This window comes from Orycteropus afer, unplaced genomic scaffold (genome assembly GCF_000298275.1).
Source record: "Orycteropus afer afer isolate SDZICR_OR568_19922 unplaced genomic scaffold, OryAfe1.0 scaffold00179, whole genome shotgun sequence".
NCBI classification, from domain to species: domain Eukaryota; kingdom Metazoa; phylum Chordata; class Mammalia; order Tubulidentata; family Orycteropodidae; genus Orycteropus; species Orycteropus afer.
In genome coordinates, this window is record NW_006921766.1 from 3,693,702 (window position 1) to 3,707,349 (window position 13,648).

General features: G+C 41.3%; 1 protein-coding gene across 1 annotated transcript in view; it reads right to left on the reverse strand.

The window, feature by feature from the left end:
• The window catches only part of PDE9A (phosphodiesterase 9A), a 191,687-nt gene that overhangs the window by 71,950 nt on the left and 106,089 nt on the right, over nucleotides 1-13,648 (reverse strand). Inside the window, exon 4 of the mRNA XM_007947308.2 lies at nucleotides 3,883-3,900. Within this exon, the coding sequence (XP_007945499.2) occupies nucleotides 3,883-3,900 (18 nt within the window). The remainder of the gene's footprint in view (nucleotides 1-3,882; nucleotides 3,901-13,648) is intronic.

The window sequence follows — 13,648 nt, forward strand, 5'->3', positions numbered from 1 at the left end:
ATATATGAAAATGAACAGCAATCCTTATCTCACACCACACACAAATTAATTTGAAAAGGACCATAGACCAAAATGTAACAGCTATACCTCTAAATATTTAAAAAAATATGCCTTCATGACATTGGGGTAGAAAAGGTTTCTTAGGATACAAAAACTCCTAAACATAAAAGAAAAACTTTTTAAATTAGATTTCATTAAACTAATAACTTGTGCTCATCAAATAACGTCATTAAGAAAAATAAAAAAGGTAAGTTACAAAGAGGAAAAAAAAATTGCCATACACGTACCTGACAAATGAATTATATCCAGACTATATAAAGTTTTCTATAAACCAGTAATAAAAAAATAATGCAAGGCAGTTAAATAAAATGGGCAAAAAACTTGGTACAGATGCTTTACAAAATAAGATATTTAAATAACCAACAAACACAGGAAAACATGGTCAGCATCATTGTTACCTGGAAATTGCAAACTAAAACCACAATGAAAAAAGATTTTACCCTTGCTTGAATGGCTAACATGTTAAAAACAAAACAAAACAAAACAAAACAAAAAAACCCTGAGAACACCAAGTGTTAGCAAGGATGTGGAGCAACTGCAATTCTAATATATTGTTGGTGGAAATATAAAATTGGCACTTTCTTCTAAAGTTAAACACACTTATCATTTAAAACAGCAATTTCACTCCTAGCATTACTCAGGATAAATGAAAATATGGCCACAAAAATCTTGTACAATGGTTATAGTAGCTTTATTCCATATAATATGTCATTATAGGAACTACCTAATAGGAGAATTAGGAGCTCTGGTAGCATAGTGGCTCAGACACTTGACTGCTAACCAGAAGGTTGGCGGTTCAAACCCACCAGCCACTCCTCGGAAGGAAGATGGGGCAATCTACCTCCGTAGTGATACTGCCTAGGAAACCCAAGGAGGGGTCGCTATGAGTCGGGGCCGACTCGATGGCACATAACAACAACAACAAAATAGGAGAATTAATAAACGAATTGTGCACTACTCGTGAATGTTACCAGTTGCCTTTGTGTTAGTTCTGATTTATGGCAACCCTACGTGATTCAAAGTATCACTCAACAATAAAAACATAAACTACGTGAATTTATCACAAAAATGTCATGCTGAGAGAAAGAAGCCAACATACAAAAATAGTCTCTCCATGTCTGTGGGCTCCGCCTTCATGGGTTCAACAAGGGCATATCGAAAATATTCTCAAAAAAAAAAAAAAAAGAAAAAAAGCTATTAAGTGGTCAAAGGTCAGAGAAATCTCTTAAAAGTTAAGAGGGAACATAGAGTGCTATTTATATAGCATTCACATTGTAGTAGGTATTATAAGTAATCTAAAGATGATTTAAAATATATGAGAGGATGTGCATAGGTTATATGCAAATACTACACCATTTTATCTTGGAAGGAAGATGGGGCAATCTACTTCCATAGTGATACTGCCTCGGAAACCCAAAGAGGGGTCGCTATGAGTTGGGGCTGACTCGACGGCACATAACAACAACAACAACATACCATTTTATATAAGGCACTTGACCATCTGTGGATTTTGGTATCCATGAGAGGTCCTAGAACCAATCTTCCATGGATACAGAGGGATGATTGCATGTGCTATACAAATCTATTTCCATGTAATTCAAGAACAGGCAAAAGTACTCTTTGGAATTAAAAGTCAGAACAATAGTTTCTTACGGTGTGTGAGACTGACCAGAAATAGGCACGAGGGAACTTTTCTGGGGTGACAGAATGTTCTGTATCTTGATTGGGGTGATGTTTACATGCTTGTATACTTTTGTCCCACCACTCATCTACCAGTTTGTGTGTTACTATAATGCTAGAAGTTATGCCAGCAGGGTCACCCATAGTGGACAGGTTTCAGCAGAGCTTCCAGAACAGACTAAGACAGATTAGGATGAAAGGCTTAGCTATCTACTTCCAAAAATTAGCCAGTGAAAACCCTATAGACCATAATAGAATATTGTGCGATGGAGTGGTGGAAGATGAGTCTTCTAAGTTAGAAGGCACTCAAATACACAGTGGCTACTACAATGGATGTAAGCATAACAACAATCACTTGTTTTGCTCTGTTGAACATGGGGTCGCCACAAGTCGAAGCTGACTCAACGGCAACGAACAACAACACTTTTATCAAAACTTTTCAAATTGTCCAGTTAAGATCTGACCGTTTCATCGCACAGGTAGGTAGGATGAGGATGTGGCCTTATCTGTAGCCATGATATATACATTTGAAGGTCTTTGTATTATTGTTTAAGGAGCTTAGTGATACAGTGTTTAAATCCTTGGCTGCTAACCGAAAAGTCAGTGGTTCCATCAGCTGCTCCATGGGAGAAAGATGTGACAGTTTGCTTCTGTAAAGATTATAGCCTTGGAAACCCTATGGGGCAGTTCTGCTCTGTCTTATAGAGTTGCTATGAGTTGGATAGGGTTGCTATGGTTGGAATCAACTCAAAGGCACTGGGTTTGAGTTTTGTTTTTTTTTAATAATGGCTTGCCTCCCTCATCACTCATGGTGGTGTGCCAAGTGCCACTGTTTTTGCTGGCTAGCACATCCCAGGGGGCATGTGAACACACAATTCAGTGCAGCCAAGGTAAATAGAGATGAGAAAGCCTTGTGGAGGCATCACAGGAGAAACTGTTATTTTTCATTTTTAAACACTGTACCCTTTTTGATTTAAAAATAATACAAGTAAGGATGACTAACACTATGACTATGAAGCTCTTTGGAATGAAATGGCACTAAAAATAGAAAATATCATTAAGAAGCATTATTATTTCTCATAAGCAACATGTTCGTGCTCAAATTCCAAGAATCAACTTGGCCTCCAAGAGAAAATACAGCCAGCACTCCATGTGTGGTTTTAGACCTTGTGAAGCACTCTTGTCACATTAAAATTCAGCAATTCCAGGGAGACTTAACTTCAGTCATTCAGAAGTGTCCTCGAGGTCATTCAAAATGAGAGCTACCATTTATGGAGTGGGCACTTACCAAGTGGCAGGCACTGTGCTAAGCATTTTGCATAAATTACTTCATTTATCTTTCTAAAAGGCATGCAAGGTATGTGTTATGATCTCTATTTTGCACGGGGAAATTGAAGCTCAAGAAGGTTAAGTAGTTTTCCCAAGGCCATTTCATCCAGCTGGCCAATGGATGAGCTGGTCAGACTAATGCTTTACCCTCATACTCCCCTTGCCCTCACCTAAGGTTCTTAGTTTGGGTCAATGAAAGCAGAACCATTTGGGAGGTAGTCCTAGGAGGCCCTGGTGGACAGTAGGGGACTGAGACAAGGAAAGGAAGAAAACTGACAAGAGTAAGTTAATGAGCAGGGTCTGCTGTGGGTAACTGTAGCTTACTTGCTCTAGAGTCCCTTTGGGCAACAATGTAAAAGCACATCAGGGAACTGTCTCACTGTGGGGCAAGCAAGCTCCTACCTCCAGGGGAGAGCTGTTTTCAAGGGTCTTAACTTCCCAGAACACTTGGCCTGCCCCACACAGAAAAAGTCTTCAGGCAGAGGATACAGGGACTGGAGGGAGGAGCTATCAGTGGGCACAGAAATTTTCTATCCAAGGTTAGGGACCCTGGACAGGCCAAAGGTGCTGCAGCATCCACGGCCCTCTGCTGCTGGTATTCAACATTCATCGCAGGCCATTCCCTTCCAGGTGCCTGTGCTTTTGATGCATCTGGTCACTCTTTTGGATTGAATGATGTTCCCCAAAAAAGATATGTTGAAGTCCTAATGTCTGTACCTGTAAATGTGACCTTCTTGGGCAATAGGATAGTTGTGGATGTTATTAGTTAAGTTACATGAAGTCACTTTGGAGTAGCATGGAATCTAATTCAACCTAATCCAATAAGGTGTCCTTATAAAAGAACAAAAGATACACCAAGAGAGGAAGACAAAGGAAGGCTGCCATGTGATGCTGCAGCTATGAGCCAAGGAATGCCTGGGGCTACCAGAAGCTGAGAGAGAGTCCTTGAACAGATTCTCCCTCAAAGCCTCAGGAAGAATCAGCATAGGTGACACCCTGAGTTTGGACTCCTAGCCTCCTTCTGAATTGTGAGACAGTGAATTTCTGTTGTTTGAAACCACCTATCCTGTAGTATTTTGTTATTGCAGTGCTAGGAAGCTAAAAGCCCTAGGAATTTGGTGGTATTCCCTAACTGGGGCCAACCTGTGGTCCCGTCAGTGTCCCTGAAGCCCTTTCAGAAGCAGCATTTTGTGGCATTGAGACTTCAGCAAGCTGTAACTCAGGCACTAACCAGGATCTCCGTTTCTTTGGATGGGTGTTTTGGAGAGACTCCAAGCAGACGCTCTGGAGCCTGCCTATCGATGCCAGGCACTCACCCAACAAGACACAGATGGGCCTTTTGGCCTGGCTGCCCTGGAGAAGAGGACCCCTCTTAACCAGTAAGGGTCTCTGCAAAGAGCAACCAGGGCCTCTCCCCGGGAAAAGGGGCAAATGTGCCTGTTGGCTGGGCTTCTGGCCTTCTGTCGGGATTCAGAGCATTGTCCCATGTACAATCAACTAAGCCCCCATGCCCTGTTTGCTGCCTGCTACCCTTTGACCTGCAGAAGCACAAGCATGTACTCTGTGGATGCCCCAGAGATGTCTGTATTGCACACCTTTTATTGCCCTTCCTTGGAAACAGCAATGACAGTGAAGCTGCTGGAAATGGGAAAGCATACTATATCTGCCCAGGGATACAGACTGTGCCACGTGCAACCAGAGCCCTGTGGTATGGGTCATGGCATGTGGCCTTTCACAGGGCCTCCCTACAGACCTGGGCCAGACCCGAGGGTGGCAGAGGTGTGGCTGAGCAGTGGTGGGGTGCTACTATGACCCTGTCCTTTGTCCCAGGGAAGGGCAAGGAAATGGAGGAGAACAATCAAAGCCTTCATCCCTACAGAAGGATTCTATTTTTAGTCTGAAGCCTAAGACACTCTCCATTAGCTTAAGTATGACTCAATGGCTTAATAGCTACTGATAAAACACCTACAGTGCTGGATCTTCAGGAGGAAATGCAGCTGCAGGTCCTATGGGCCTGTGAAGGTGGAATTTGCTTTACTTTTAGTTCTGCTATGGCAAGAAACGCAGGACCCTTTTGCTCCCCCCCCCCCAAAAAAAAGGAATGAAATCCTTAAGGCAGTATTGTGTATACCCAAACTGCAATCTCACATAACTTCTGCCCTCTGAGAAGTTCTGCCCCTCATTCCTCAGAACAGGATGAAAAAAGAAAAAAAAACAAAAATCTATTACCAGTGAGTTGATTCTGACACCCCATGTGTTACAGAGTAGAACTGTGCTCCATAGGGTTTTCTTGGCTACAATATTTACAGAAGTAGGACACTAAGGCTTTCTTCTACAGAGCTGCTGGGTTGGTTTGAACTACCAACTTTAGGTTAGCAATTGAGCACAAACCGTTTGCATCATCCAGAGACCTTCAGAGTGGGATGGACAGATCTGCTTATTCTCCCCGGGACTCATCCTTTCCCATGAAGCTCTGCTTGCAGTGGCTACTTAGTCAACCGCTAATTAGTAATGTTGTTGTTAGGTGCCGTCGAGTAAATTTCAACTTACGACAACCCCATATGATAGAGAACTGCCCCATAGGATTTCCTAGGCTGTCTTTCTCCTACAGAGCTGCGGGTGGGTTTGAACCACTGACTTTTTGGTTAGCAGCTGAGTACTTAACCATTGTGTCACCAAAACCAAAAAAACAAGCCCACTGCTGTCAAATTGATTTCGACTCATAGTGGCCCTATAGGAAAGTAGAACTGCCCATAGGTTTCCAAGGCTATAAATCTTTATGGAAGCAGACTGCCTCATCTTTCTTCCACTAAGTGACTGGTGGGTTCAAACCACTGATGTTTGGTTACCACCTGAGCACTTTAACCACTGTGTCACCAGAGCACCTTCATTGTGCCATCAGGGCTCCTTTAATTAGTAATAGTGCATTATTATGGCAATGATTTCTTCCCAGTCAGCTCACGGCAGGCAGAGGGCACAAAACAGACACACAGTCACTGTCTATTGACGGAAATAATGTATTTCATCACTTGGAAAACTCCAACTTTGAGAAGTGTTGCTTACATGAATACAAGTGACTGATCATTGAAAGGTTTTCAAAAGAATCCATACTATCCTCATAAAAAGGGGCATAAAAGCCTGTCCCGTAGTCTTTGTAGTTGTTATTAATTTTATTTCATTCACAAAAGGGGACAACAATCTATCAGCATGATTATCTCCTGTTTGGTAAACATGAAGCTTCCATATTTACGGGAGTTGTTAGGTTTGCTATATCCTGAAGAAACGAGGCTTTTCCATTGCTCTTCCCTAGGGTGCTGTTTATTGCCTCCATGTGCAGTCTTAGCAGCTCACTGCTGGGGCCTTCACAGGACAGTGGCATGGGGTGCCAGTGCTATGACCCCCTACCCTCCTTCTCTCTGAAAAATTATGTTTTTTACAGGGCTCTTCCCTTTACTCTTTCCTGAATAGCTATGTAGCAAAACTCTGGGCATTTTTGAATCATACTGTTTTCACCAGGACACTTAGAAGCATTTATAGAGCCATAGGAAGCTCTGGTGGTGCAGCGGTTAAAGCATTGGACTGCTAACCAAAAGGTTAATAGTTCAAACCTACCAGCTGCTCCGTGGGAAAAAGATGAGATAGTCTGCTTCCATAAAGATTTACAGGCTTGAAAACCCTAATGGGCCATTTCTGGTCTGTCCTATAGGGTTGCTGTGAGTTGGAATCAACTTGATGGCAGTGAGTTTGGTTTATAGAGCTATGCTCACTTGCAGAGTCAGTGAGGGAGCTGGAGAGGTCCGTGAAAGGCTGAGTTTAGGAGCTGTGTGGAGTTGGACCCTAGAAGACATGAGTTTAGCCAGGAAACAGAGGGCTCTGGTTTCTTCTTATGAAGTTCTATTTATTACGATCGTAAACGTGGCCTGTTGACTCAAGGGCAGCTGGGGCTGTGCACAGGCCCTAACTCATGACTGCAGTATCAAGACTAATTGCTGAACTTGGGGAAGTCTCAGAGGCTCCGGGAAGCAAGGCCAAATGGATGAGAGATTGAAGGTCATTCCACATGTCTTAGTCTCCTTGGGCTGCGACATACTTTGTGGTATGTGCAAAATACCACAAGGTGGGTGGCTTTAGAAAACAGAAATTACTTTTTTTACAGTTCTAGAGGCTAAAAGTCTGAATTATGGGTCTCAGGAGGGCCATGTTCTCTCTGTTGGCTCTCTCTTTGTCTCTTAGTTTTTAGTAACACCGAGCATTTCTTGGCTTATAGATAGATCCTCACATGCTGTCTTTCTTTATGTGTGATTCTGTTTCATGTCTCTTCTCTCCCTTTATACGATATCACTCAAAAGGGATTAGGATTAGGACCTACCCTCCTCTGCTATGACCTCATTAATTTAACTGATAACAAAAGAAAAACCCTATTTCCAAATAAGGTCATGTTGATAGGTACAAGTATTAGAATCTCAGCATCTCTTTTCAGAGAACACAATTCAATATACAACACAGAGAGAGCTAGAAGACTTAAAGATTCCTAAGAACAGGTTCCAAAGGGAAAAGAAGATATTAAAATGCATTACTCATTGAGCCACAGAAGTCTACCTGGCACAGACTTTGTTCCCAAAACAAAACACCTAAAATAAGGGCATACTTGAAGAGAAGGGGTCCCTACACACCAGAGCCAGTTAGTGTTAGTGTGGCGAGAGATGTGCACGGAGGAAGGGATGGCCTGTGTGATGTGGGAGTATTGACTGCTGGGGAAAATGCAGCATCTCTGGAAACCCAGTTCCTTCTCACTGAAGACGAGACTGGTGCCCCTAGGCTGGTTCAGAATGACAGAGCAGACCTGAGGCCAGGTTCAAACTCTTCACTTGGCTATTGATTATCTCTGAAGAGCCCAGTCTAGCCCAGTCCAACAGTAATTTATGCTGTTCTCCTGTCCCTCCAGTCTGCTTATGTGCTGCCCAACAAATGTAGTAAGCACCTACTATGTGCAGAGCCTTACGCTGGGGTAAAGTTGGGAGAGCCTGGGCCCTGTGAAAATTCTCAAGTTCATGTTCCCAGGGGTACTGTCTTTGCTTCATGCTTCAAAGCAACTCCTATCCCCCTTCCTCTTTTTAAAAATTGTGCTAAGGCTTGAGGTTCAGTGGTTTCCTATTTCTTTCCCTTATTCTGGCACATTTAGAAGAACTCCTTATTGCTCCTTCACTAAATAGATTAAGATGATAAAATATTAATATAATCCTTTGTACTCTACAGCCTATTTTATTTTTCAAACCTCTTCAAAGCTTCTAGGATCCTAACTTCAGGAGGCGCTGCAGAGGACATATGGCTCAGTTTTCCAGTAGTGTCCTCCACAGCATAGGACTACCTGTCCTTTGCCTGAATTCCTCCAGGGAGTAGGCACTCACTCCTTTCAAGCAGCCAATGCCATTTACAATTAGATATAACTTTTATTAAGTTCTCTTGCTTCCTGAGCCCAAGTCAGTCTCCATTGGTCTTAGTTGAGTCCTAGAGTTACACAAAAACCAAAAACCAAACCCCACTGCCATCGAATTAATTCTGACTCATAGCGACTCCCACTGGATTTCTGAGACAGTAAATCTTTATGGAAGTAGGTTGCCCCATCTTCTTTCCACAGAATGGCTGGTGGGTTTAAACTGTCAACCTTCTGGTTAGCAGTCTAATGACTTAAGCACTATGCCACCAGAGTAACACAAAAGTCAATCTTTGTTCTCTCTCAAGTGATAATCTTATAGTTATCTGAACACAGCTATCATACCTAACCATAATGCTAATGCTAACTTTCACCCTCAATCTTCCTTTTCCTAAAATAATCCCTGATCCTCCCACCTCCATGATCCTCCTATTTATTTCTTTGCTCCTCATGGTTTTATTTTTCTGATCCCTTTGATCTGGATAGTCACCAGTATCTTTCTTTGAATGGAATCCTATCTCAATGTTGTGTTCTTCCAGTGCTCAGTCCTTGGCCTCCTCCTCCTCTCTAGCTCTCTCCTCCCCAGAGATTTCATCAGGCCCCATGGGTTTAAATATCATCTCCATGCTGATGACCTACCCATTTCCCACCCCCAGTGGAGGGGGAACTCTAGGCTCCCTAGACATTGTCCACTCAAGATCTCCATCTGGCTTTCTAAAAGGCAAAACAAGTTTAATGTGTCCAAAACTGAGATTCTTTTATTCTCTCCAAACTCTCTTCCCCTCAGCTCTTTTATCTCAGGTAATGATATTCCATCCTTCTGGTGTTCAGGCCAGAACCTTGTAGACATTGTTGACTCTTCTTGTCTTTCTTTATGTCCCATTTCTATTCAATGAGGAAATAATCTTGTCTTCTCTTTCAGAACATACCCAGAATCATAACATTCTTCACCAGTTCCACTGCTCCTGCCCTGGGCTAGACCTCCACCATCTCCCATGGAAATTACTGCAGCAGCCTCCTCATGGATCTTGCTTCTACCTTTGCTTTCCCTCACCCTGATGGTCTATTCTAAACATAGCAGTCAGAGTAAGCATCATTTCTTCTCAAACTTTCTAGTGGCTCCCCATGTAACTCAGGATAAAAACTAAAAATCCTTTCAATGACTTTCAAGGGTCTACATGATCTACCCCCGGGCATCCTCTAACTATCTACACATTTTTGAATTCCAAATAGGTGGGGTGGAGAATGGTATCACCTAGAAGTGTGGTGGAGAGCCCAGAGGGATTGTGCCTTAGCAGTAGCACTGAACTATCCCTGGAGTGCGGCATCTCTAGAGCCATCCTAGAAAAGCTTTAAAATAGGACTTGGAAACAAAGAACTGATTTGCAAGTAACTTAACTACTTATCAGAACAGAGCCCAAAACTCTTTAAAGGGAGAAAAAACAAATGCAGATGCTCAACCATATAACATTCATTATCATTAGCTTTCAATCAAAATGTACTCATTCACTCACTCACTGCCTTCGAGTCACTCCGACTCATAGTAACCCCTCCTTGGGTTTCCAAGGCGGTATCTCTATGGAAGTAGATCGCTCAATCTGCCTTCAGAGGAGTGGCTGGTGGATTTGAACCGCCAGTCTTCTGGTTAGCAGTCAAATGCCTTAGGCATTATGCCACCAGAGCTCCCCAAAATTTACTAGACATGCAAAAATAAGTAAGATATGACACATACTCAAAAGAAAAACCAGTCAATAGAAACAAACTCAGATATGAAAGAGGATGAAGCTAGCAGATAACGATGTTAAAATATTACTATAACTATATAAGTATTTAAAGGAAAATATGAACACAGTGAGGAAAGAGATGGAAGATATAAAAATGGGAGATATGTAAAAGGAGCAAAATTAAATTCTAGGAATGAAAAATACAATATCTGAAATGAAAATGTCACTAAACATGATTAACAGAAGATTACATACTGCAGAAGAAAAGATGAGTGAAATTGAAGATATAATAATAGAATCTAATGAAAGTAAAGCAATGAGAGAAAAAAAAAAAAAGACGGGGAAAAAATTAACAATGTCTGTGTGACTTATGAAAGGAGCTCTGATGGTGTAGTGGTTAAGGCATTTGGCTGCTAACCAAAAAGGTCAGTGGTTTGAACACACTAGCTACTCCATGGAAGAAAAGATGAGGTTCTGGTTCTATAAATGTTTACACCCTTGGAATCTCAAAGGGGGTTGCTATGTGTCAAAATCAACTCAATGGCAGTGGGTTTGATTTTTTAGTTTGGTGTGACCTATGAGACACCATAAAGCTGTCTACTACACATATATCTGTTACAAGAAGGAAAGGAGAGAAAGAGAGTAGGAGAGAAAAAAGTTGAAGAAATAATGGCTGACATGTTTCCAGATTTGACACAAAATATAAGCACAGAGATCCAAAATACTCAATGAATTTCAAACAGATAAACACAAATAAAACCACACCAATGACTATCATAATCAAATTCCTGAAAGCCAGTAATAAGAGAAAACTTAGGCAGTGAGAGGAAAAAAGATACATTATCTGCAGAGAAACAAAGACTTACTGCAGACTCATCACCAGAAAGTAAACCAGCTAAAAGACAATGAAAAGACATACTTAAAGTGCTGAAAAAACTGTCAGACTTATATTTTATATGCAGAAAAATTTGCTCTTCCAATTTGAAGTTTAACTAAAACTTTTTCAGCTGAAAAGAATTTGTTCCTAGAGACTAGCACTGCAAGAAACATTAAAAGAAGTTCATAAGGCAGAAAGACAAAAGATATATGTATGAACATAGATCTACAGAAAGAAATAGAGTTTCAGAAATGTTAAATATGACTCTCTTTTCTCATTTTAATTTAAAAATATGTAATTGACCTTTTAAAACAAAAGCAATATTAGCAGTGCATTATGGGGTTTAAAACATATACAAGTAAAATGTTGACATAAAGCATACAGTACAGGATGGGGGAAATGAGAGTCTACTGTTTTAAGATTCTTACCATGCAGTAAAGTGGTGCAATGTAATTTGAAGTTAGATGGTGGTAAGTTAAAGATACATATTGTAAAGTTAAGAGCAACCAACAAAGATAAAAGATACTTAGCTAATAAACCAAGACTGGAGGAAAAAATGAAATTAAAAAAATGCTCAGTATGGAAAAGAAGTAGGAAAAGAGAAAAAAAAAGCAACAAATAACAGATGGGACAAAAAAAATTAATAACAAGATAGTAGAGTATTTGAGAACCCTTAAATGTGCTCATGTGGAACCTGCACACAGTCATTTGAACAGAACAAGAGGATACTGTGTGGTTTGAAATCAGAAAAGATGTGCATCAGGGTTGTATCCTTTCACCATACTTATTCAGTCTGTATGCTGAGCAAATAATCTGAGAAGCTGGATTATATAAAGAAGAACATGACATCAGGATTGGGGGAAGACTCATTAACAACATGAGATATGCAGATGGTACAACCTTACTTGTTAAAAGATAAGAGTACTTGAAGCACTTACTGACAAAGATCAAAAACTACAGCCTTCACTATGGATTACACCTCAATATAATGAAAACAAAAAAATCCTCACAACTAGACCAATGAGCACCTTCATAATAAATGGAGAAAATACTGAAGCTATGAAGGATTTCATTTTATTTGGATCCACAATCAATGCCTATGGAAGCAGCAGTCAAGAAATGAAACAATGTATTGCATTGGGCAAATCTGCTGCTGTAAAAGATCTCTTAAAAATGTTGAAAACCAAAGATGTTACATTGAGGACTGAGATGTGACTGGCCCAAGCTGTGGTATTTCCAATGGCCTCACATGAATGTCCACCAATTGTCTGTCAGTTTGTTGTACTGTGGTGGCTTGCATGTTGCTGTGAGGCTGGAGGCTATGCCACCAGTATTTCAAATGCCAGCAGGGTCACCCATAGTGGACAGGTTTCAGTGGAGCTTCCAAACTAGGACAGACTCAGAAGAAGGAAGGGGCCATCCACTTCTTAGAGATGTGGCCAGTAAAAACCTTAGGAATAGCAGTGAAACACTGTCTGATATATTATTGCAAAACTTTATGAATAGCTCTGAAACATTGTCCAATATAGTGTCAGAAGATGAGTCCCTCAGGTCAAAAGGCACTCCAAATACGCCTGGGGAGAAGCTGCCTCCTCAGAGTAGAGCTGACCTTAATGATGTGGATGGAGTGGAGCTTTTGGGACCTCCATTTGCTGATGTGGCATGACTCAAAATGAGAAGAAAAAGCCGCAAACATCCATTATAGCAAGGATTGCAGGGCTGGCACAGGACCAGGCTGTTGTACATAAGGTCACCATGAGTAGGAGCTGACTTGACGGCACCTAACAACAACACATACATGTGAAAGTTGGACTACGAATAAAGAAGACTGAAGAATTGATAGCTTTGAATTATGGTGTTGGTGAAGAATATTGAATATACTCTGGAGTGCTAGAAGAATGAACTCATCTGTCTTGGAAAATGTATAGTCAGAATGCTCCTTACAAGTGAGGATAGCAAAATGTCATCCCATGTATTCTGGATACATTATCAGGACAGACCAGTCCCTGGAGAAGGACATCAAGCTTAGTTAAGCACAGGGTCAGTTAAAATGAAGATGACATTCAATGAGATGGATTAACACAATGGCTGCAACAGTGGGTTCAAACATAGCAATTATTGTGAAGATAGGAAGGCAAGGCAGCATTTCATTCTGTTGTATACAGGATCACCATGAGTTAGAACTGACTCAACAGCACCTAACAACAAAAACAAGAGTTACACCTAATATTAAACCAAAAAACAAACTTACTGCCATGGAGTAGGATCTGACTCATAGTAACCCCTCCTTGGGTTTCTGAGGCAGTATCTCTACAGAAGTAGTTGTTAAGTGCCGTCAAATCATTTCTGACTCATAGCAACCCCATGCACAGCAGAACGAAACACTGCCCGATCCCACGCCAGCCCCACAATCCCTACTATACTTGAGCCCATCATCGCAGCCACTGTGTCAATCCATCTCATTGAAGGCCTCCCCCTCTTTCGTCGACCCTCCACCCTACCAAGCATGACATCCTTCTCCAGGGAATGGTCGCTTCTTACAAC